General features: G+C 43.3%; 1 protein-coding gene across 1 annotated transcript in view; it reads left to right on the top strand.

The window, feature by feature from the left end:
• Positions 1–1,746: 1,746 nt before the first annotated feature.
• LOC144689342 (NHS-like protein 1) overlaps positions 1,747–25,651 on the top strand; it is a 228,923-nt gene continuing 205,018 nt past the window's right edge. The window contains exon 1 of the mRNA XM_078556375.1: positions 1,747–2,755. Coding sequence (XP_078412501.1) covers positions 2,350–2,755 — 406 coding nt within the window. The 5' untranslated portion in view covers positions 1,747–2,349. The remainder of the gene's footprint in view (positions 2,756–25,651) is intronic.

Genomic DNA, 25,651 nt, shown 5'->3' with positions numbered 1-25,651 from the left:
TCTTTGTTAATCCCTCCTTTACCTCCACCTATTGCTGGCCTTCTATCCAGCTCCACCTGCCCCACCCATTTGATCTCCTGGTGGATAGCTCCAAGTAAAATTTCCTGACTCCCCCAAAAGTTAATTTTAGCTGCTTTATAATTTGAAGCAAACACACGTTAGATCATAAGAAGACTGTAAGAAATTCGGTCCATCAAGCCTGCTCTGTCATTCAATAAAATCAAGGCTGATCTGAATGTGACCTTAACTCCACTTTCCTGCCTGCCCACCCCCCCATAACCATTGACTTCCTTGTAAATCACAAATCTGTATAACTCAGCCTTGAAACTATTCAATGACCTAGCCCGCACTGCTCTCTGGGGAAGAGAATTCCAAAGATGACTGACCCTCTGAGAAAACAAATTCCTCTTCATCTCTGTTTTAAATCGGAGACCGCTAATTTTGAAACCGCGCCCCTTAGTTCTGGATTCCCCATGAGGGGCAACCTTCTCCCAGCACCCACCCTGTCAAGCCCCCTTAGAATCTTATATGTTTCAATATGATCACCTCTCGTTCTTCTAAACGTCAATGAGTATAGGCGCAATCTGCTCAACCTTTCCTCATAAGACAACCCCTTTCTCGCAGGAATCAGCTTAGTGTACATTTTCTGAACTGCTTCTAATGTAAGTATATCTCTCCTTAAGTAAGGAGACCAAAACCATCTTTAAAAGCCTCACATGTGAAGCTTTAACAAGTGTCGATCAAAAATCTATCTAACTCAGCCTTGAATATATTCAATGACCCAGCCTCCACTGCTCTCTGGGGAAGAGAACTCCACAAACTAATGACCATCTGAGAGAAAAAAATTCTCATCTCACTCTTAAATGGGAAACCCCTAATTTTTTAACTTTATCCCCTAGTTCTAGACTTCCCCACAAGGGGAAACATCCTCTCAGCATCCACTCTGTCAACTCATCTCAGGATCTTGCATATTTTAATAAGATCATTTCTCTTTCTTCTAAACTCCAATAGGTTGCTATAGATTTCTGTTGTTTTCAATGTTCTGACTGATTCTGATTCCTCTGCTGGGTTCAGTTACTAATATTACCAGTTTTCTCACCAGCTCATGGATCCTCATGTTGAGTTTGATTGAACTTGTTCTCAGATTTCTTAATGGGGCTGATCCCTCGTGTTGAGAAATTAAGTTGCTTGGAAAGACTTGGAAAAACACGAAGGAGAGAAGACCTCACTGGTTGACGAGATATTTAATCAGTTCAATGTGGTAAATCCCCTGTATAGAGTTCAGGTCGCTGTTCACAAGATAGTTATAGATGAGGAAGACATATGTTAGTTCATCCACCCGGAAAGATCCTAAAGTTCCACCATTTTGGAATCTAATTGTTTCTGTACAAATTCCAGAGTCTTTGCCTATTCCTGGGATTTTATTCCATATGTTAGATCCCTATGATTATAAGAGACAGCTCTATGTCTTCTCCAATTTCCATCGATCCCTCAAGCATGACTGTGCTGCCAGACTACACCACTTGTGTCAATTTGTAGAGAAAAGCTTTTTCTTCAACCTAACAATAGGAGGATTGAAGCCATCATTTTTGGTTTACTTTATAAACTATGTTCTCTTACCAGCAACTCAACTCTCCTCTTAGTCACTTGCCCAGGCTGAACCAATCTTCTGTTTAGCCCATAGTTGAGCTTCAAGCTCCATGTCCTATACCTCACTAAGACCTTATATTCCCACCCCCACAACATCTCCTGCCCAAAGGCTAATCCCACTGAAACCTTATACATGCCTTTGTCACCTTTGGGTTTGACTTGTCTAATGTTCTTTATGCCAAGCTCTCATCTTCCACTATCCATAAATTCCAACTTGGTGAAAGGCAGCTCTGTATATCCTACCCTGCTTTGTCCCTTCCCGCCCCATGTGAATTGCCTCGAGGAATGTTCTGTGTTGAACTAACTACAAATGCCAACTATTGAAGTTATTCCTGGTTTTCCCAGTGACAGTCCGATCCTCGTGTAGGAGTTCAGGTTGCTGTTGTTCCTGGTTTTCTGAACGTCTCTGCTCACTCACTGTGTTTGAACTCAGGTTGCTGCTGTTCCTGGTTTTCTGGAGCTCTCACTCCCTCCTTCCTATGTCTCTGGCAGTAAAGTGAGTGGAGTTTTCTTTCGGTTTGTGTGGCTTTTATTTCTGCAGTGGCTCTGTGCAACATTAAGTCTAAAAATATGGCGGATGTGGCTGTGGAGGGAGTCCTATTGGAAAGTTGGAGTTGCCCAATTCATCTTTAAAAAAAAATCTGTTTTATTTTAAAAACCAAAGCTGTAGCAAAGAAGTGGGAAGGAAAGTTTCAGGAGATGCCTTTCTACAAGAGGATAGTGGAGCCCAGGCTGGTGTCTAGGTTCAGAAGTGAAGACTTGGGAAGAGTTTGGGAAGACGGTGAGGATGAAGAGGGGGTCGAGGAGGATGGACATGGGCTGCAGAGGAGGAAGAGGAGGAGGAGGAGGAGGAGGAAGAAGAAGCTGGAGCAGGAGCCCCCGCAGCCAAGTGCCTTCCTCTTCGAGAGCCTGCAAGACGTGTCCGGTCACACGCTGATCTCTCTGCTCCGGCAGCTGGCCGACCTCAGCCGCCTCGCGAGCGGCATCTTCCAGGAGCTGGAGGTGGAGGCGAACTCGCTGTCTGTCCGCTGCAGCCACCTCCACAGCCGGCTGCACAGCGTGCACCACCGCACCCTGCGGCTCGACGCCAAAAAAGTCGCCGTCCGTAAGTGTACAAAAAACTGCATTCAAACACGAGAGAGCTACTTGGTACAAAACATTGCAACATCTGTTTCTAGTGTGTTTTGCTGCTTTCCTTTTGAGTTAACGTGTGTGCTTTTAAAAAGTTTCAAAATAGCTTTGCTCGGTTCTTGGCCAATCCCTTATAAAAGTTTATAATTTGGGATGTCGCATGTTTAGTCTGTCATTTAACTGCAAACGCGTTTATTTAACTGTAAACACATATAACTGCAAACATACCAGACACTCAATTCTAAAATTTAATAGGAAGCAGTTCAGGGATTATTAACATTCCCTTTTTAATTCATTTGGGGCAATTCCCTTCGGACTGTGAGGCCTGGGCGCTGTGTTTTGGTTTAAAATAAACCTGTTTGAGAAGCTAGGGAATATTCAAGGTGTCATCAAGCTCTGTTTTTGTACTGGGAATTTGAACGATACACACGTTGCATTTTTAATGTGACTGGTTTGTTGGGGATGGTCTGGGTGCAGTCTATATCAACACTAGGTAGACTTGACTAGTGACAAACATCACTTGTTTTTGACTTCATGTAGTCTGTAGTGTTTTTAAATACATTTTTACTGGGCAAGAAAGCTGTAATTTTGTGTTGTGATCTTTGGTTTCCCTGGTTGAAGCCTATGTTTATTGTACTAAATAACATATCATTTTAAACTTATTGTTCTTTTTCCACCCATAAGTTTGGGTTCAAGAGTGACACTTGTGTTTGTTTTCTTTTAAGCCTTGTAACTTTTTGGTTATTTTGTCTCTTTCTCAGGTAGTCAGTGTAATGAAAATGTTCTTGAATAGTTGCTAGCAGAATGCAGCATCTAATTTTGTTAAATCTTTGAAATTAAGTATCTCATATTGGCTCCGAGTGTTAGCCATTTGTGTACCTAAGGCATCCAGACTGAAGTGATCCCATGGTCAATCCAGATTGTTGCCACCTTTGATCCCCAGTGCTCTGTAGCCATATAAGCATTTCAGTATAGAAGGAGGCTACTCAGCCCATCAAGTCCATGCTGGCTCTTTGTTGAGCAATCCAGTCAGTCCCATTTCCCTTGTAGCACAACAAGTTTATTTGCCTCTAGTGTCCATCCATTTTCCTGTTCAAATCATTGGTTGTCTTTGTTTCCACCACCCTTGTAGGCGGAGAGTTTCAGGAGTCATGGAGGAGAGAATTATCCAGGAATCCCGGATGTGATTATCATCCACTGACCTCTACTTGTACATGAGTGTGAGGGATCAGTCTTGGGGTGTGCTGCCTCATCTTGACACACAACCTGCCGACTTTCATTGATGAGGCTGCACTTGGGATGTGCCTCCCAAGTTGGAGGGCCTTGCAAAGAACCAAAGCCTCCAGGATAGGGGAGGGGAGCAAATAAGTAATTTTTCTTGTATTGTCTCCACTTATTTTAAAGTTGTCTAATTTCTGGATAGTGTGACTTTTATTTCCCTGCAAAAAATCTAGACTAATCAGACATTGACCATGTTTGAAACCAGTTCAGTGTTGTCACCAGGATTTCACTTAAAAGGAGAATGGCGATTAAAAATGTTTGGATCTTTCCACTTACATGGTACATAGAAATGTACTATTATGGAATTTGCTGTTCCAAATATGTGGAAATGTTTTGAGTAACTTAGGGAGAAGGTACTGGTGATTACAGTTCTGTCATGGGGAGGCGGATGGTGTTTGGTGCTGTTGGTTGGAGGGGGGGTGTGCGAGGGTTGGAGAGCTAGGATGTTTTGCTAAATGTATTTGCATAGGTAAAAGAGCTGTGAGCACCTAAGCACCTGCCACTCAGCAACTCCCACCTGGGAATGTTTGTTTGTGTAGTGTAAACAGGGTTTGAGATGCGGATTCATAATTTTGCATCTGGATTGAAGCATTAGAGCTCCCCTTTAACTCTTTTATTTCAGTATTGATGTGCAAACTAAATTATATCCTACTTTCAATTTTAATCTACATTTCTCTTTGCACTGGATGGCTCATTAATTAGAAATTCCTTGACTTAATAACTTTTGCACCTGTGTGACAATCAGAAAATTCTCATACCGTTAAATCCACTCCTGCCTGCTTGATTGGCACCCCATCCACCACCTTAAATATTCACTCCCTGTATCACCGATGCATAGCAGCAGCAAGATGCACTGCAACAACTCACCAATGTTCCTTTGATAGCATCTTCCAAACATGTGATCTCTATCGCCTAGAAGGGTAATGGGAACGCTGCCACCTCCAAGCCACACACCATCCTGACTTGGAACTATATCGCCGTTCCATAACTGGGTCAGAATCCTGGAACTCCCTTCCTGACAGCACTGTGGGTGCACCTACACCACATGTACTGCGATGGTTTAAGAAGGCAGCTCACCACCACCTTCTCGAGGGCAACTATGGATGGGCAACAAATGCTGGCCTAGCCAGTGACACCCACATCTTGTGAAAGAAGAAACGTTTAAAAATCCAAGTCTATTAGAAATCCACTCTGCTTTAAGTGCCTGATTTGTGAATGTTTGGGATGAGAGACCTCAGTTGTGTGGAGAGATTAGAGAAACAGGGACAGTTCTCCTTGGAGTAGGGAAGGTTAAGTGGAAATTAATTGTTTTTATACAGCATTGCCCAAGGGGTGGTGCAAGCAGATTCAATAATAAAAGGAAAAAAATTGTAGAGCTGTGGGGAAATAGTGGGAATAATTGGATAGCTCTTGTATGGAAGGAGGTATTCCACACTCAGAGATGCCAGCACTGCCCAGAAATTGATGGACTTGGCCAATACTGACGATTCTTGTTGGTTGCCTACTTCTAGAATTCCCTATTGAACCTATTCCTTGACGTGAGAGGGAACCTGAAACAGCTCCCCTGCAACAGAACACAACAAAATGAGTACCTTAGGATGACAGCACAGACAGAGGCCATTTGGCTCATTGTGCCTGTGCTGGCTCTTTGAAAGAGCTATCCCAATTAGTCCCACTTCCCTGTTGTTTTCCCCATAGCCCTACAAATGTTTCTTTCTACCCATTGGCACTAGTTGCTAAATTATTTTTTGGCATTACTTGAATATGAGATGGGGGGTGGTGGGTGCGCAATACTTTACAGCATTCTTTTAAAGAGGGGGGTATCATTGTGGTGAGGGCAGGTTCTGCACTGAAATTCACCAAACCTAAAATACTTGCTCAAACAAACTTGCTAAGCTCCTTTTGATGATATATTCCTCCTCGCCTTCACGTGACACTATTTGAAGAAGAGCAGGGGAGTTCTCACCAGTGTTCTGGCTAATCTTTATCCCTCAATCAACCATCACTTTAAAAAAACACCTCCAATGATCTGTTCATTATCACTGTCAGACATTTTTGACTTTTCAGCTTGTCGCTCAGTTGGTAGCACTTTTGCCTTTGAGTCACAAAGTTCCAGGTTCAAGTTTCAGTCCAGGATTTGAGCAGAAAATTCAAAGTCACCAGGCAATGCGACACATGGGTGCTACCTTTTGGATGAAATGTTAAACTGGGGACCTATCTTCCCGCTCAGGTGGACGTTAAGAATCTTGTGACACTATTTCATAGAGGAGCAGAGGAACTATTCATGGTTTCCTGGCCAATATTTATCCCTTAATCAACATGACGAAAGCAGATTATCTGGTCATTATCACATTGTTGTTTGTGGGAGCTTACTGTGCGCAATTGGCTGCTGTGACTACACTCAAAAGCACTTCATTCACTGTAAGGTACTTTGGGATGTCCAGTGATCATGTCAAGCACTATGTAAATGCAAGTTTTTCTTTGTTTTTTTCTTTTAAATTGGTTGCCAAGATTCCTATGTTAAAATAGTGACTGCACTTCAGAAAGTACTTCATTGCTTGTAAAGTGCTTTGGGACACCCTGGGGATGTGGAAAGTGATATATAAATGCATGTCTGTCTGTCTTTCAATGGAATATGTTTGAAGTGTAGCCTCTGTTGTAGAGAAAATTACGGGGTAAGCTTCGCCAAATGCAGGCTGCAGGTTAGTTCCCTGCCTTTGCTATCTGTAAATCTGTGCCTGCTAACTGTACGACTTTGTACAGGATGTGGATTTTCTCCGCAATTAACTGCATGCTATTTCTTGATGTTATTTAAAGGTGACAGTAATTGCTCGGATAAATGATTTTGTTGTTGTTCAGATCTGTGCAGAAATGGGTATTTTCAATGCCTCCACGACTTCCTATATGTAATTGTGGTACTTAGCTGGCAAGGCATGCGGTGTATTCAAACCCGTGGGGTCCTCTGCTCGACATTAAAAGTTCAGGCGTTTTGAAAAAGTAGATAAGACAAAATTGTTTCCACTGGCAGGAGGGTCAGTAATCAGAGGACACAAATTTAAGATAATTGGCAAAACTTAGCGAGTTATGATTTGGAAAGCACTGTCTGAAAGGGTGTTGGAAGCAAATTCAATAGTAACTTTCAAAAGAGAATGGATAAACAATGGAAAGAAAATAATTGCAGGGCCATGGGAAAGAGCAGAGGACTGGGATTAACGGGGTAGCTTTCCAGGAACTGCACAGACATGATGGGCCAAATGGCCTCCTTAGTTTTTCAGCTTGTCTGCTTTGAATAGCAGAGCTTTGCTTCTGCTGCAAGAGTCTTCAAGTATAAGAGTCAACCTGAGGAAGAATCAAGGCAGTAGCACTTGAGACAAGACAAAGCAGAGACCAAATTTGTTTTTTTATGATGTGTGGAACTATGTCAGAAGACCTTCCCAGTGTGATCAGCTGGACAGTCCAGAGAGCTCATTAATTAAGAATGAGAGATCAGTGTTAAGAGCTGGCCATTGATCAGTTTTTAGTTAAGATTTGTCTCCTGGGTCTACAAACAGCAATGGCCTTTGAACCACTAATTGTTTGTCTCAGCACCTCTTCCAGATGCGTTTTTCTGTCCTGTAGTGTTTTTGTTGTTTTGTGATGCTGGTTTATTAGTTTGTTTAATTGTTTACTAATACAGTTCATCTACTTCAATGATTCACTTTACTATTCAATGTATTAGATGTAAATGGGCATAGAAAAGGTGGCCCAGTGTTAATGTTGTACATGAAATTTAATGTAAAGGCTAGCTGTGATACAGTGGGTGGTACTCTCACCTCTGAGTCAGAAGGTTGTGGGGTCAAATCCGCTTCCAGGGACTTGAGCACAAAATCCAGACTTTCAAGTCATTGCAGTACTGAGGGAGTTCTGCACTGATACAGATGCATCTTTTGGGAAAGACACTGATGTGAGGCCCTGTCTGCTCACTAAGGTAACATAATAGATCCCATGACATGATCGTGAAGAAGAGCAGGGAAGTTCTCCCTGATGTTCCGACCAATCTTGGTTTCTATTACTGTACAGCTTCTCAAATCCGGCTGTCCGAAAACCAAATATTTTGAGAATGTGCCAAGCATCAATTTTAATTGAGCAAAATAAAAAACTTAGCTGGACAATTTGGCAAGAGGCTGCATTGGCACAATGTGGTGTCTGACTAATTATCCCTTTCGCTGCTTGCACGCTGGTCTATTCCTGTGCTCCGAGCAACCCTTGACCCCACCCAACCCGGCTTGACCCGAACCACCCAAACCAAAATCTGGCAAGATCTGATATCCGGCATGGCCTAGGACCCGAGGTTGCCAGCTCTGAGATACTGTACCTGTAATGGTTTATCTGGTCATTATCGCGTTTCTGGTTGTGGTTGTTTGCTGTGTACTTTGCTGCTGTGTTTCCTACATTTTTAAAATTACACACCAGAATTAACTTAGTTGGCTGTGTAGTGCTTTGGATCGTCATGAAGTTATGCATCTAATGTAAATCTTTCTTCATTTCCCCCTTCATTTTTTTTTTCCTCGCAACCATTCTACACATGAGCTTTGATGTACACCAGTGGCTATTTAACCACAGAACACATTACAGTCTCCTATTCAATCAGTGTGAATGAGGGACACTTTCCAACAGGAGGAAGAGTTGGATCAGAATCAGGAACAGGAGCTCTGTTTGATTGTTCTCTTCCTAACTCGGGAGGCTCTGCGGCCAATTGAAGCCCCACCCCCACCCAAGATTGACTAACTTATAAACAATGACTTTTACTTCTCATTGGGATGACCAGATCTGACCAGGTTTTGAAAAAAAAAGTAATATTGGAAAACTAAAAATTGTAATACCTTAACTATTTTTAAACTTCTGAAACAAGCTAGCGTACGATATTCTTTTGCAACTCATGATGGAGAAATATTCTTGTTTGCCGACCCTAAACCCTGGAACTCTCTCCCTAAACCCCTCAGGCTCTCTATCCTCCTTTTAAAACACTCCTTAAAATCCACCTCTATGAACAGGCATCTGCCCTAATACTTCCTAATGTGGCTGTGTGTCAGTTTTCGTCTTTTAATGCTCCTATGAAGTGCCTTGGGGGCAGTTAACTACTTTGAAGGCGCTATGGAAATGAAGTTGCTGTGATGAAAAGAATTTGGTTGTGAACTTGACTGATTGTGAGATGAATATGGTATTGTTTGCGTCACCAGCACTACAGCTTGAAACGTGTCAAGGTTACAAACGAGTTCTGTCATTGGAGGGCGAGGGATTGGAATATTGGACGACATCATCAACTTGGCCCAGGCGTCTTGGGGGGGGGGTTGTGGGGTCTTTGGGGGGGGGGGGGGGTGGATAGGGACGTGGTATCAAAACTTCCGTGAGATCTATTTTAAACAGTTTTTAATATGGGGAAAGAGAACACAGAATATTGTTTTCACACAGACATCTTAATTTAAAGTCTAAATCAGATTTTAATCCTCTGTTTTAAATGGGTTTCTGTTGTGGGCGGGAAAGCTTTGTTTGTGATCGTAGGCCAGTGGAGATACAGTCCTCCTCCCACCCTGCCTATTCTGCCTGTGAAGTGACGCTCATGTTAATACCGATGCTACCAAACAGATGGGGCTCTCCATTTGGGTTTAACCCAGCAGGAACCAGCCACCCTTGTACTTTGTGCCTCTGAGCAGTGCGTTATGCTTTGCGTTCCCACAGGGATGAGAGCACAAAAGGCTTTAACAAGATGTGGCCTGATTGTGACTTCAGATGTGTAATGTTTTAAAAAAAAAACAAAAGGAGAACAGACTCGCAGATGCTTTTTGAGATGAGGGAATAATAATTACAAGTTGAATAAAAATAGGCGGTGTGGAGTTTATTTTTTTAAAGACAAGTTTTCAGAGAATACATTGGGACAGTACTGTGCAAACAGCACATTGAGGCAGCTGGAGATCTGACCAAGGAGGCATTTTCATGACTTTCATTCAGCCACTGGTTCTTTATTGCCAGTCAATGAGGTTTGAACATTTCAGCCTGTGTTCTGTGTTAGATGCTGGTGGAATATTTGTATTTTGGGAATTCTGGAGCTTTTTCTCCCTATCTCTGTAACCTCCTACAACCCTGCTGGATTTCTGTGCTTCCCCCAATTCCAGACTCTTGCACACCCGCTACCCCCCCCCAACCCCAATTTAATTGCTCTACCTTTGATGGCCATGTCTTCAGCTGCCTAGACCTGAGTTCTGGAATTCATTCCCTCAATCTCTCCTCATTTTTCTCTCCTTTTAAGATGCTCAAAACTTACTTCTTTGACCAATCTTTTGATCACCTCTCCCATTATGTGTCTAAGTGTCAAAGTAATGCACCTGTGGAGCACCGTGAGATGATTTTATTGTATTAAAGAAACTGTACAAATGCAAGTTGCTAGGTGCATCTTTTGAATTTCTTTCTTAAAAATGAATCCTTGGCTGGAAATGATTTGGCCATGGTGCCATACTTTTGGGCTGTGAATTCCCAAATCATATGTTTCAATCTGAAGGGTTTCCTGCAATGGCTGAACCTTCGAGTCTCTCAGAGTAAAGGCCAGACACTGCTCAAATGGGACAGTGTGCTCAGATGTTGTCATCCTTTTTCTGGTCTTTTGCCTTTTTTTTTCTTTATTCCCTTTTGGGATGTGGGTGTTGTGGGGAAGGCCAGCATTTGTTACCCATTCTTAATTGCCCTTGAACTGATTGGATTACTAGGCTATTTCAGAGGGCAGTTAAGGATCAACCACATTGCTGTGGGTCTTGGGTCACATGTAGGCCAGACTAGGTAAGGATGGCAGATGTCCTTCCCTAAAAAACGTTAATGAACCAGATGGGATTTTACGACAATCGATGATAGTTGTCATGGTCACCATTACTGAGACTAGCTTTCAACTCCAGATTTATTAATTGAGTTAAAATTCCATCAGTTGCTGTGGTGAGATTTGAACCCATGTCCCCAGACCATTAGCCTGGATCTCTGGATTACTAGTCCAGTGACATTAACACTAGGCCACCATCACCCCCCCCCACCAAATCTGAGGTCACACAAATCTCCCCCCAATCACAGCCTTATTTAAATCAAATTTCTTTAACAGCAGTGTGCCTGTAAGGTGGGTATGGAAATAAGATATGGCTTAATGTACATCAATACAAAATGCTTTACAATTACACCTGGATTAGAATGGGTTGGAGGGAGATATAGGCAAGTAGTTTGCAGTTATATAGAAGTGATGTGGGATACCTTGCCACATCTTAAGAAAGAAAGAACTCGCATTTATATAGCACCTAGATGAGGTTGGTGTACAGAACTTGGTCTGCTTGGCAGGACTCTTCCAGAGAAAACAGGCTTCAAGGCTTAGACTTAATGCAGGCTGTTGGTCAGCCTGGAGCCCTAGAGCTTTGATGTTTGCAAGCTGGAGTTTAAAACTAAGCAAAATATCTATGACGAAGCTGTGTTGTTCTCCGTCTGCTGGTTTCATTTCTTTAGTCGCAGGTTGTCTTTTGGATTAGACGGTGTTAGTTGACCATATAGCAGTCAGAGAAGGGAAGGGGCCTTTAGAGCTGAACCCAGTACATTACTTGGTAGTGATTCACATGGAGGAGTTGAGAGCTGAAACAATAGTTTTCTCTTTTTCTGCTCTTGTTCTCATGCTCTCTCTCTCTCTCTTGATCCTGCACCCTCTCCCAAAATCCCTGGAGCTCTTGGACTCAACCTAAATCTTGAGCAAGGCCAAGTGGGTATGTACGTGACAGGCCAGAGCCTCGAGCTTGTATTGCTGGGTGTATAAGTGAGCCCTGTTAGGCTGGTAACTATCTGGGACTGAACAAACAGAAGGCAACTCAGTGGCCCCCACATGTGCTGACCCCAGCAGTACACAAGCAACTATTTCACTGGGAAATGTTGTGCTTGGAGCAAGGTTCTGCTGGAATCAGCTTTTCTGTGAACTGTAGATTAAAAAACAGCCAAATGTGCACATTCTTTGTTTCACCCCAGCCTGTTAAGTCATTCATTCAATCCAAACACAATCACAAAATGCTGATTAAAGATCTCCTTTACACAGAGGAAAGCCCTTTTTCTTAATGGAGGTAAATTTTATTCCTTTCCTTTCCTTCCCCTTTTTGCTTGTGCCATCCATTACTGGGTGTCGGGCCTTGGCATCTGTAGAATTCCACGAGCTCCAGTTGTTCTCAGGTACCTCATTCAATTAACTATTCACTGTGCCAGCTGTGGATTAGTGCGCTACATGAGCGTCTCTGAGTTCGCAGGCCGTGGGTTCAAGACCCACTCCAGGCACTTGAGCATAGGATTTAGATTGATACTCCAGTGCTGTGCTGAGAAAGCTGCAATTTTGGGGTTATGCCTTTCGGATGGACGTAAACAACCCAATGGCACTATTTCAGAGAAGAGCAGGGGATTCCCCTCTGATGTCTTGGGCAATATTTATCCCTCAACCAATATTATGAACACAGATGATCTTGCTGTCTGTGGGATCTTGTTGTGTAGACTGGCTGTCACATTTCTGACATTGCAAAGGTGGCTACACATAGCCAAGCCAATAGCCATCAACTAACTCTGTTTCTCTCTCCGTGGACACTACCAGACCTGCTGAGTATTTCCAGCATTTTCTGTTTTTATTTCAGATTTCCAGCATCTGCAGTGTTTTGCTATAGTGGATGCTTTTCTTATTTGACCCGCTCAGTTATTCACATTAAGCCACGGTGTTGATAACAATTCAATTATTCACATGTTACCTCTTCTGCTGTCATTTTGTTTTTCATTTCTGACATTCTTTGGTTGGGATACTTAGTGCATGTGATTCTCTCAATGGCTCAGAATTGTAGCTCAGTGGGTTGAGGGAGTCCATTGCTGAGATCGTGTAAGTTTGAAAAGTCTTGACGCTTTGCTAAATTAACTGGTTTTGGCACCACAATTATTCCTCCTGGATGAGGGAAGAGGAAGGATTGTTGTGTGTCTGTTGGGTGAAGATGGTTTCAAAGCTTATATAGTGATGGTTATATAATTGCTAGTACTCACTGTTTAGGATCAAACATGTATCGGCAAGGTACTGCTGGGTGATAGCACACATGGGACTGAACCCTATCGAGGTGTAGAGAACCCTATCGAGTGTTCAGGAGGAGGAGAAAGAAAAGAGCGTGGAATGAAAGACTAATTGTAACAAACTACAGAGCAAAGGAATAATGTTATTACGTTAGTTAAAACCTCGCTATTGAACCTAATACTTTGGGTGAACCCAGAATTTTTCTCCAATGCCTCTGATGGTGAAACCCTGAATACGATGGTTCTAATCTGATCTAAGATGAAACCGTGGGTGCTGCTACAGCCCATCCACTATCCTGCTGAAACAGTGCACGTTGGATGCCAATGGAACCATAACCCAATGTTGAGTTTGCACTTTCAAGGGAGCAATGAAAGGACATCTTTAGAATTTGAGGAATGTTGGAGAAGTGAAAAGGAAAGTGTCCTTAAATTATTCAGTTATCCAATCATTTTGCTTGAAGTTGGAGAGCTATCTCACTGCGTTGATTCCTGGGATGAGAGACTTGTCCCTTTTGAGATGAGATTACATAGAATGGCTTCTATTTTCTGGAGCTTAAAATGATGAAAGATAATCTGATTGAAACATAAATGTCTTAGCGAGCTTGACAGGGTAGATGCTGAGTGGCATTCCCTGGTTGGAGAGTCGAGAACTGAGGATCCTAGACTCAGGATAAGGGGTCGGCCATTTGGGACTGAGATAAGGAGAAATGTTGAGACCACATCTGGTGCACTGTGTACAGTATTGGTCTCCTTATTTAAGGAAGGATGTAAATGCGTTGAAAGCAGTTCAGAGAAGGTTTACTAGACTAATACTTGGAATGGGCGGGTTGTCTTATGAGGAAAGGTTGGACAGGCTAGGCTTTTATCCACTGGAGTTTAGAAGAGTAAGAGGCAACTTGATTGAAACATATAAGATCCTCAAGTGACTTGACAGGGTGGATGTGGAAAAGTTGTTTCCTCTTGTGGGAAAATCTAGAACTAGGGGTCACTGTTTAAAAATAAGGAGTCGCCTATTTAAGACAGAGATGTGGAGAATTTTTTCTCTGGGGGTCGTGAGTCTTTGGAACTCTTTCCCTCAAAAGGTGGTGGAAGCAGAGTCTTTGAATATTCTTAAGGCAGAGCTAGATAGACCCTTGATAAGGGAGTGAAAGGTGGGAATGTGATGGTGTTACAATTAGATCGGCATGGAATGGCAGAGAGGCTCGAGGGGCCAAGTGGCCATCGTCTCCTAATGCGTTTCTAACTTCTTTACTCAGAGGGATGTGAATCTTAGGAATTTTCTACCCCAGAGGGCTAGGATGTTCAGTCTTTTAGTATATTCAAGACAAATGGATAGATTCTTTAGGCACGCAGGGAATCCAGATAAATGGGAGTAGGACAAAAGAGGAATTGAAGTAATAGATTAGCTATGATTTTATTGAATGGCTGAGTAGTGCGAGGAGCCATGTGGCTTATGTTGTTGGGTACTATAAGCTACCCCTGGATGTTTCAAGGGAAGGTTAGTCCCCCACATAGTCAAAACAATCACTCACTATCAATCACACTTTTGATTGTTTTCCAAACACTTAATGACGTTGGTAAGTGGTGGCTGCATAGAAAATGTGAACTTTTCTTGACAACCAGTTCATATTGCCCTGATGTTCCTGGGGTGGGGGTGGGGGTGGGGGGGGGGGGGGTGGGGTCTGGGAAGGGGCAGTAAATTCCACTCAGTGTGAAATTTTTAATTTAAATTAAGAAGCTAAGGCGAATGCCCAAGGCTGTGGCCACTGGATGCTGCCAGAATTGAAATGGATAAAGATGAGGCAAATTAGTCAGGAGTGAGACGAGCTCAATTTCTAAAAGCTTAGGGAGCGGCGGAAGCTAAGTGTGTAAGAAATTTTGAGGTTGAGAAAAAAAATAGGTTGGACGAACTTTTGATTTTACCAAACAAGATTTGGGAAGAGATTGAATGTCACGTAGCGTGTCGTATCAAAAGAATCACAGAAAAGTCTAAGTGACCACAGTAATATCGGCACAATAGAGAGAGATTGGCTCTAATGACAATATTGTTTCTCATTGTATTACATCAAATGAATTTAGGAAATGTGTTGTATAGGCTTTATTTTTAAAAGCTGTGCAAACATAATTTCTTGGCTGTTTTTGTTTCTTCCTCCTGGCAACCCAGCCGAGACAGGCAGAGTCAGCCCCTGGGACAAGTTCAATTGTTGCCTTGGACCCAGTCCACCCCTGCGGTTGAGTTCAGCAGTCTGGTTTTTGCAGTCATAAGTTTATTTTTCTTACTCCCCTGACTGTCCTTGTCTTGGAGCCAATTGGGTGGATGGTGAACCTACTCTCCGGCCTCCACTGGTACTGTTCTAAGCTGGCTGCTAAGAAAATGTTCTCAGCAGAAGCTGCACTGTGGCTCTGAGCTTTCATTGAGAACAACTCCACTCCCCTTTCTGTAAGGTGTTACTGACTCTTTAATATAGGAGCTATATTATATGCTATATTATGTGTATAAAATAGTGCCATAGAGTCATTTATGGCTACCTGAGAGGGCATATGTAAAATGTGTAGAAATGTACATAATGTGAATAGAATCGTTAGTGCACAGAAAAAGGCCTTTCGACCCATTGTGTCCGTGCTGGCCCTTCTAAGGAGCAATTCACATGCTGCAATTCCCCTGCCCTCTTCCCACATCCTTGCACATTCATCCTTTTCAAATCTTTGGAAAATTTAGAAAATGTGGAAACATTTACAGCACAGGAGGCGGCCACTCTGCCTATCGTGTCTGTGCCAACCTGAAAAGAAGCCACCCAGTCTATATCATCCATAGACTCCCCCTGTCCATCTCAAGAGTGAAATCCTGAAAAAAATCAACCTGATAATTGCAGATGAGTTACCTTTACAAATCCCCAGTGACTGATCAGGTCATATTTGATCGAATGCTTACTTTGTCTCTAAGAACAGACTCCAGTCAGTTCTTCGCAACTGACATTAAACAGACAGGCCTGTTAGTTACCTGGTTTCTTTCTCCCACTCTAATTAAATATCGACAGATTAAGTGAGTGGGCAACAAAGTGGCAAATGGAGGTTATTCTCTTTGTAAGTGTTGATGTTCAAAGGAACCTGGGTGTGTTTGTACAAGGAACGCTGTTAGTATCAGGAACAGCAAGCAATTAGGAAAACAAATGGCATGATGGCCTTTATTGCAAGGGGTTTAGGGTACAAGAATAAAAAAGTCTTGCTACAATTGTACATGACTTTGGTGAGACCAATTCTGCAGTACTGTGTACAGTTTTGGTATCCGTATTTAAGGAAGGATGATATACTTGCATTGGAGATGGTATAGAGAAGGTTCACAAAATTGCTTCCTGGGATCAGGGGGCTGACTTATGATGAGAGGCTGAGTAAACTGGGTCTGTCTTCGCTGGAGATTAGAAGAATGAGAGGTGATCTCATTGAAACAAACAAGATTCTGAAAGGCTTAAAAGGGTAGATACTGAGGGTTGTTTCCCCAGCTGGGTAATGTGGAGGCACGGTTTGTATTGAATGGCAGAGCAGGCTCAACAGTCCCAGTGTTTTCTCCATTACCATTTTGACACATATATTGAATCCGACATATATTGAATCCAGTAAGTCCCTCTCTTGATTTATTTTGAGTTCTTGATAGATGGTACTTTTTCTCTTTCTCTGCTGTGAAAACAGTTACAGAGTACTCATTTAATAAATCTACCATTCCCTTATCCATTACAGTATCACCTGCGAATGTCTTTAAATGAACTTGGATCACCCTTATTGGGATACTCGTTTTAATATCAATTTTATACATACATATAAATAATATGCATTTATATAGCACCTTTCACACTCCCAAGACCTCCCACTACAGCTTATGAAGTACTTCTGAAGTGCAGTCGTTGTTGTAATATAAGAAAACCCTGCCATCAGTTTACACACAGTAAGCTCCCACAAACAGCAATTAAATAAATTACCAGATAATCTGTTCCAGGTGTTGGTCAAGGAACGAACATTGATCAGGTCAGGACACTAGGAGAACTTCCCGATTGCTCTTTGAAATAGTGCAACAGGAACTTTTATTTTCTGGGAGGGCAGTGAGGCCCTCGATTTTAAAGTCTGAAACAAAAGACAGCAACTCCCCCATTCCCTTAGTGCGAGGCAGAAGTGTCTGCCTAGATTATGTGCTCAGGTCCACAGAGTGGGATTTAAACCCACACCCTATATTGCAATGCAACTGTCTGGATATATTTATATCTTCTGTGCTCATGCACACACACCCTTTGACAGCAGCAGGCCGTACGTTTCAAGATTCGAAATCCCCAGGTAATACTTGCCTTACAGTAGCTAATTAGTCTGGCTTGTATGGAAAAATTTAACTCTTAACCTGCCTCGGGTCATTTTTTTGGATCATTAGCTAACAGCAGAATTTTTAATTCCTTCATGGGATGTGAGTGTCGCTGGCTAGGACAACAGTTATTGCTCATCCCTAACTGCCCGTGAGAAAGCGATGGCGGGCTGCCACCTTGAACCACTGCAGCCTATGTGGTGTAGGTACACCCCCAGTGCTGTTATCAAAAGACTTTGTCTCCGGGCGTGATGTCCGGTGGAGGCAAAGGCGGACAAGGTCTCGGCAAAGGTGGTGCTAAATGGCACCGTAAAGTCCTCCAAGATAGTATCCAGGGAATCACCAATCCCGCCAGTTGCCACCTTGCTCGATGTGGAGGCAGTAAACGCATCTCCAGCCTCATTTACGAGGAAACTTGCGGTGTTCTCAAGCTAGTCTTGGAAAATGTTATCCGGACTTGGTCACCGACACGGAACACGCCAAACACAAGACTGTTACCGCCATGGATGTGGTCTATGCCCTGAAACGCCAAGGGCAAACTCTGTATGGGTTCAGTGGCTGAGAACTGTTAACAAAAACATCTCTCAGTGCTGTTAGGGAGGGAGTTCCAGAATTCCGACCCAGCAGCAGTGAAGGAATGGCGATATATTCCACGTCAGGATGGTGTGTGGCTTGGAGGGAAACTTGCAGGTGTTTCCATGCATCTGTTGACCTTGTCCTTCTAGGTGGTAGAGGTAACATGTTTGCAAGTTGCTGTCGAAGGATCCTTGGTGAGATGCTACAGTGCATCTTTTAGATGGTACACAGTGCTGCCACTGTGCTTAGGTGGTGGAGGGAGTGGCTGTTGAAGGTGTTGGATGGAGTGCCAATCAACGAGCTGATCTGTCCTGGATGGTGTCAAGCTTCTTGAATGTTGGAGCTGCACTCATCCAGGCTAATGGAGAGTATTCCATCACACTCCTCACCTGTACCTTGTAGGTGGTGGACAGTCTTTTAGGAGTCAGGAGGTGAGTTACTCTCTGCAGAATCCCCAGCCTCTGACCTGTTCTTGTAGCCACAGTATTTATATGGTTGGTCTAGTTCAGTTTCTGGTCAATGATAATCCGCAGGATATTGATAGTGGGGGCTTCAGCGACGGTAATGCCATTGAATGTAAGGGGGCGATGGTTGGATTCTCTCTTGTTCGAGATGGTCATTGCCTGGCACTTGTGTGACGTGAATGTTATTTGCTACTTGTCAGCCCAAGCCTAACTGTTGTCTGGATCTTGCTGCATATGGACATGGACTGCTTCAGGAGGAGTCGCGAATAGTGCTGAACATTGTGCAATCATCAGTAAACATCCCCACCTCTGACCTTATGATGGAAGGAAGGTTAATGATAAAGCAGCTGAGGACACTACCCTGAGGAACTCCTGCAGTGATGTCCTGGGAGTGAGATGATTGACCTCCAACAACTACAACCATTTTCCTTTGTGCTAGGTATGACTCCAACCAGCGGAGAGTTTTCCCCTAGATTCCCATTGACTCCAGCTTTGTTAGGGCTCCTTGATGCCCCACTCTGTCTTACCTCACCTCTTGAGTTCAGTTCTTTTGTCCGTGCTTGGACCAAGGCTGTAAAGAGATCAGGAGCCGAGTGGCCCTGGCGGAACCCAAACTGGGTGTCGGTGAGCAGGTTATTGCTGAGTAAATGCCACTTGCAGGCATGTTGGTGACCTCTTCCATCACTCTGCTGATGTTCGAGAGCAGACTTATGGAGCGGTAATATGCCGGGTCCTGCTTTTTGTGTACAGGACATAACTGGGCAATTTCCCACATTGTCAGCTAGATGCCAGTGCTGTAGTTGGTACTGTAACAGCTTGACTAGGGGCGCAGCTAGTTCTGAAGCACAAGTCTTCAATACTATTGCCAGAATGTTGTCAGTGCCCATAGCCTTTTCAGTATCCAGTGCCTTTAGCCGTTTCTTCACGTGGAGTGAATCGAATTGGCTGGAAACCAGCATCTGTGATGCTGGACACCTCAGGAGGAGGCTGAGATAAATCATCCACTTGGCACTTATGGCTGAAGGTGGTTGCAAATGCTTCAGCCTTATCTTTTGCACTGATGCGTTGGGTCCCTCATCATTGAGGATGAGGATATATGTGCAGCCTCCTCCTCCAGTTAGTTGTTTAATTGTCTATCACCATCCATTACTGGATGTGGCCGAACTGCAGAGCTTAGATCTGATCCATTGGTTGTGGAATTGCTTAGCTCTGTCTATCGCATGCTGCTTCAACTGTTTGGCGTGCAAGTAACCCTGGGTTGTAGCTTCACAGGTTGACACTTCATTTTTAGGTGTGCCTAGTGCTGCTCCTGGCATGCCCTCCTGCACTCTTCATTGAACAGGTTGCTTCTCCGGCTTAATGGTAATGGTAGTGTGGGGGATATGCTAGGCCATGAGGTTAAAGATTCTGGCTGAGTACAGTTCTGCTGCTGATGGCCCACAGCACCTCATGGATGCTCAGTTTTGAGTTGCTAGTTCTGTTCGAAATCTATCCCATTTAGCATTGTGGTAGTGCCACACAACACAATGGATGGTATCCTCAATGAAGACAGGTCTTTGTCTCCACAAGGACTGTGTAGTGGTCACTCCTACCAATGTTGACATGGACAGATGCATCTGCAACTGGTAGATTGGTGAGGACGAGATGAAGTAGGTTTTTCCCTCTTGTTGTTTCCCTCACCACCTGTCACAGACACAGTCTAGCAACTATGTCCTTAAGAACTTGGCTAGCTAGTCAGTAGTGGGGCTACCAAGCCATTGAAGCCCCCACCAGAGTACATTCTGTGCCTTTGTCACCCTCTGCTTCCTCCTAGTAGTGTTCAACATGGAGGGGTACCGATTCATCAGTTGAAGGGGTGGGGGGGGGGGGGGGGGGGGTGGGGGGGGGGGGTGGTGGGGGGGTGCGGGGTTGGTAGGTGGTATCCAGCAGGAGGTTATGTTTGACCTGAAACCATGATATTTGACGGGGTCCAGAATCGATGTTGAGAACTCAAAAGGGCAACTCCCTCACTCCTGACTGTATACCATTGTGTTGCCACCTTAGGTGAGGGATGATGATGGTGGTATTGGGGACATAGTCATACTTGCGGAATCACATTTTAAAGACATTGTCAGGCTGTTGCTTGACTGGTCTGTGGTGCAGCTCTCCCAATTTTGCCACAAGCCCAGATGTCAGTAAGGAGCACTTTGCAGAGTCAACAGGGCTGGGTTTGCCATTGTCGTTTATGGTGCCTAGGTCGATGCAGTGTGACCCGTCCAGTTTCATTCACTTCTGTAGACATTGTTGTCTGTTCGACACAAGTGAGGGGCTTGCTAAGCCATTTCAGAGGGCACTTAAGATTCAGCCACATTGCTGTGAAAGGCAAGGGGAAGTAGGATTGGATGGTTGTAATCATGCATTGATTTGCGCAAGGTGCTCAAGTGAAAAAATAAACAGATCAGATAAAAATAGTTTATTTCCACTGAAAGAAAAATTGGCAACAAGAAGTCATGATCACGAGATAAACTTGATACATAAAGGGGGAAAGTAGAAGAAACTTTCTCCTGCAGAATGTTACCAGTATGTGGAATGCTCTGCTATAATTGATCAACATTAAATTGGCTACAACTTTTCAAAAGCTACTATCTAATTGAATAAAACATGTAGAAGGGAGTAGGGAGAAAGCAAGAAATGACTATTAAAATTAGCCCCAGAGATCATCTTTACTTTAGTGCAGGTATTTTAGTTTCAGGGTTTAGTACAGAACCAAAACTTTGGGCAACTTCCGTTTACTATTTACTTCTGTCCTTTTGTGGGCCAATTTAGCAAACCGTGGCAGATGAGCATGGGCACGCACAGGAAGCCTACTCTCTCTGCTTTCTGAATTAGCCTTAAAGGATCGCTAGGTGATTGGAGGCCAACAATCAAATATATGAAGGCAAGCACCTGGATATAAATTCTAAGCTATTTACTTGCGTGCTAGCGCAATGTTAGTGTATGACACAAGTGTTCAAACATGCTGAACTGGCTCACCATGTGTAGTAGGCTAATGAGAGGAAGGGATGTAGGGTATGTAGGGTTGCCATCCCACTAGGATTGCCCTGGAGTCTCCAAGAATTAAAGGTTAATCTCCAGGACAATGCAGGAGAAGATCATAGGGTCATTAAAAAAAGTTGTAATTTTGGAAATGAATTCTTTTAATACATTAGCTATAAAAATGTTGGGATAAAAACAAAAAACTGCGGATGCTGGAAATCCAAAATAAAAACAGAAATACTTGGAAAAACTCAGCAGGTCTGGCAGCATTGGCGGAGAAGAGCAAAGTTGACGTTTCGAGTCCTCATGACCCTTCAACAGAACTAAGTAGAAATAGGAAAGTGGTGAAATATTTATGCTGCCAGACCTGCTGAGTTTTTCCAGGTATTTCTGTTTTTGTTATAAAAATGTTGGGCATGGGGGTGGAGATAAGGCTGTTTGAGCTTTGAGCCTTGCCAGTGTCCAAGAAAGGAAAAAGATCTCAGCTCTTGGCAAGCACGATAGTAAAGAGTTATCCAGTTGGGTATCGGAGCATCTGTAAAAGACTTTGGTGTGGGAAGGCAGGGCACCATGAGGTGGATATGTCAGGTGACCAATAGTTTTGATTGGATAGGTTGGCAGCAGGAGGTCATGTAATGAAGCCTCTGGGAATATGTCCAACCAGAATTGGCAACCCGAAAGGCAGTGGTGTTCCAGGTCACCAAACAAATGGGATCACTCCACCTTTAGTCAAGTGGAGCTTATGTTTACCTGTGCTTTGAGCTGCACAATGCTTGCCACCAGCAGTAAACTGTGCCTAGCAAGATATAAGGCTGCTGTAACAATCCTGAAGTGGTGAGGTGATGAGGATGGAAGAAAACAAAAAAGCTAGTCCTGTGCCTCTAACAAATTTGATGTCTTTCTAAGCAACTTTGGGAATTGCACAATGTGACTAACTGTGGGAAGGTGACTGAGCTTTGAGCTAATTTGTTTGAAGTCCAGTGGCATTGCTCAAAAGTAGCAATTCACACGTATACAGTGAGGTCAATTGGACAAAAGTATTCATTAGGTTTCACAAAGTTGGCAGGTGCAGTAAAGAAGAGGAAGGGAAATAGATACTGAGCAGTTTGAGAGTCCAATTTTAAAAAAAAGTCCAGTTTCAAGAGGTTCAATGCTATGCTTTTGGGCAGGAAACCTGCTGTCCTTATCCAATCTTTCCTGCATGTGATTCCAGTCCCACAGCATCGTGGTGAACTCTTAACTGTTCTTTAAAGAGGCCAAGTGAGCCACTTGGTCACATCAAACCACTTCCAGCACCTTCCCCAGGCACAGACTGCAGTGGTTCAAGAAGGCAACGAGGACATGAGCAATCAATGCTTGGCCTTGCCAGCGATGCCAATGTTCCAAGAAAGGGAAAAAAAAATCTGTTCTCAGCAAGCACAGTTGATGCAGAGTAGCTAAATAAGCATTAGAATATAAACTGGTTAGCCTTCCAAGTGAAAGCCTTCAACAGAACTGCCAGGCAAGAACTTTATCTGCTGTCTGGCATGATCTACTGGGGCCTAGGGTAAGGTTTACTGTGTGATGCAGTGAGATGGCATGCTACATTTAGTGGGTAGGGGAGGGATGTCAGTCCCCAATGGAAGTAAGTTCAAAAGCCAGTGGCAGCCATCTCTTGGCTCTGTATTATTCTCCTTGGCCCTTAACAGCCTTCTGAACAGAAGCAGGAGTAAGCCATTTTTCAAACTCCCCCCTCACCGCACCACCCCCCTCCACCCCAGCCACACTGCCGTGATGACCAAGTCTTTCAAAATTTCTAATGGAAGCAAAAATCTCCAAGTGTGAAGTTATGCAAGGAGAGGAAACCTGCCTTTAGCAAAGGGCGACCATTCCTACAATCAACCTTTCTTCCTGAACTATGCGGCAGCCTTGTGTCTATGCTACTGTCTGCTCTGTTTTAAAGAAGTTACATTTTGTGCCTCCCTTTCTTACCCTCCATCTGCTACCCCTCACCAAATAATGACCTTAAATACATTGTTTAGTGTAATGTACCCTTATTTGGGATGTTACTGTGTTCCAATCCTCAATTACCTGCTAGGGCGTTTTGCCAAGAGATGGGATTAGGGAGGGCTTGCTTTGGATAAGGCACGCAAGTAGTGCTGCCTGTATTAGCATGATTATCCAATAGCAGCACCCAGTTGGGGAAACTACAGTGACCCAGCTGAATATGAGGAATGAAAGTTAGGGTTGCATCATCGCTTGTTGAGGCCTTTATATTTGTTTAGATTTTTCCTCACTGGCTCTCTGGCCTGGTGTCTCCACACTTGGTCAAGGTTAATTATAGTTAACATTAAAACCTACGTCGGTTTTTAGTCTCGTGATGGTAGCCATCCTCTGAACAGTTGGTCAGAAAGAAGGAAAGAACTTGCATTTGTATAGTGCCATTCATGACCTCAGGATGTCCCAAAGTATTCTATGGCCAATGAAGTAAAGTTGAAGTGTAGTCGCTGTTGTACTGTAGCAAACGCAGCAGCCAATTTGCACACAGCAACCTCCCACAAACAACAATGTGAGAATGTCCAGATAGTTTTTCCAGGTATTTTTATTTTTGTTTTGGATTTCCAGCAACCGCAGTTTTTTGCTTTTATCTTAGTGTTTAATTGACTGCCACTTCTCTTCAAGGAATGCCTACCTTGAAGAAGTATTGCTCTTCTCTCCGACAGGATTTCCGTCTCTCTCTTTTGCCTTGTTCACCTTCATTGCTTTCCATTGCTGGTGTTTGCTACTTGCTCCAACCCCCTTAAACCAGCTTATATTTCACCTCTCTTCTATTTTTCCTTAGTTCTGTTGAAGAGTCGTACAGACTCGAAATGTTAACTGTGTTCCTCTCCGCAGATGCTGTCAGACCTGCTGTTTTTGTTTAGGATTTCCAGCATCCGCAGTTTTTTGCTTTCATCTTAAGTGTTTTTTTTTGGACTGAGGTTGGTTGAGGAATAACTATTATTAATAATAACTATTACAGGGATAGCTCTCCTGCTGCTCTTAAAAATAATGCCGTGGGATCTTTAACTTGCATGTGAGAGGACACTGGTTTAATGTCTTATCGAAAGCCAGCAAACCTGCAGTGCAGCATTCACTCTGTACCTCACTGGCGCATTAGCCAAAGTTCAAAGTTATGTGCGGAGGTTCCTGGATTAATTCCTGCCAAGTCAGAGTTCCGAGTAAAGCAGTTGCTTTGGAAGTCTGGCGTCAGGCATATGAATGACATGTCCCACCCAGAGGAACTGTTTTTTGGGTGGTGAGCCAGCTTGGCATTTCATGGCTACCATTTCTTTATATTCATACGGTTTGAGTTTGGCCATTTCGCCAGCTGTGTTTTGCGTTCTAATCCCTGTATGGTGGTCAATATAAGCTATCCAGGTCCTGTAATCCCCGGTCCAGTCCCTCTGTGGCTTATGGCTCTGCTCCTTGCATTTAAAGTGTCTGACAAGCTGAGGCTGTGATATGTGCTGTAGTTTCCCATTCTTTCTGACCAGATGACTAAGCTCATCTTTACTGCTTCACATAATGAAATGTTTTCCTCTAATGAAGCATACTTATTCAAAGAATGAGAGAGTACTTCCAATTTACACACCAGCCTAGTTTGGATATATAAAACTGGCCCTTCAATCAGGAGGCTTTTTTTTTTAAATGTTGAGGCTGGTCCTTTGTAATTCTACTTGATTATGTTGCAGACTTAGGGAAAAAAATAGCTCAATGATTGGGTGATTGGGCACATTATTTATATCTGTCATCTACCCTATTCTAATCAGTATACAAAAGCAACAGTCTTACCTATTGTAATGGCTCTGTGGTTTCCACCTAGTAACGTTAAATATTAATACCCTGTTCACGAGAGCATGTCGTGTCTAAAGTGCATTTTTAATCTTCCCCCTTGTGACAATGTTTATATTGAATATATCAAAAGCTGTTTAGTACGGTCAGACTTATCTTATGCGTTGAATCCAAATCCTTAAATACGCCAGTTTTTGTTTCCCCGGATACTTCTGGGGCTGAAACCTATAGGTTAGATGACTGTGTTGTACTTAGTGTGAAGTTTTCTTGGGTAGGCTTGCCTCCTGGCATC

This window comes from Cetorhinus maximus, chromosome 14 (genome assembly GCF_964194155.1).
Source record: "Cetorhinus maximus chromosome 14, sCetMax3.hap1.1, whole genome shotgun sequence".
Taxonomy (NCBI): Eukaryota; Metazoa; Chordata; class Chondrichthyes; order Lamniformes; family Cetorhinidae; genus Cetorhinus; species Cetorhinus maximus.
Note: the sequence above shows the minus strand (reverse complement) of the source record. Positions and strands in the feature narration are given on the sequence as shown.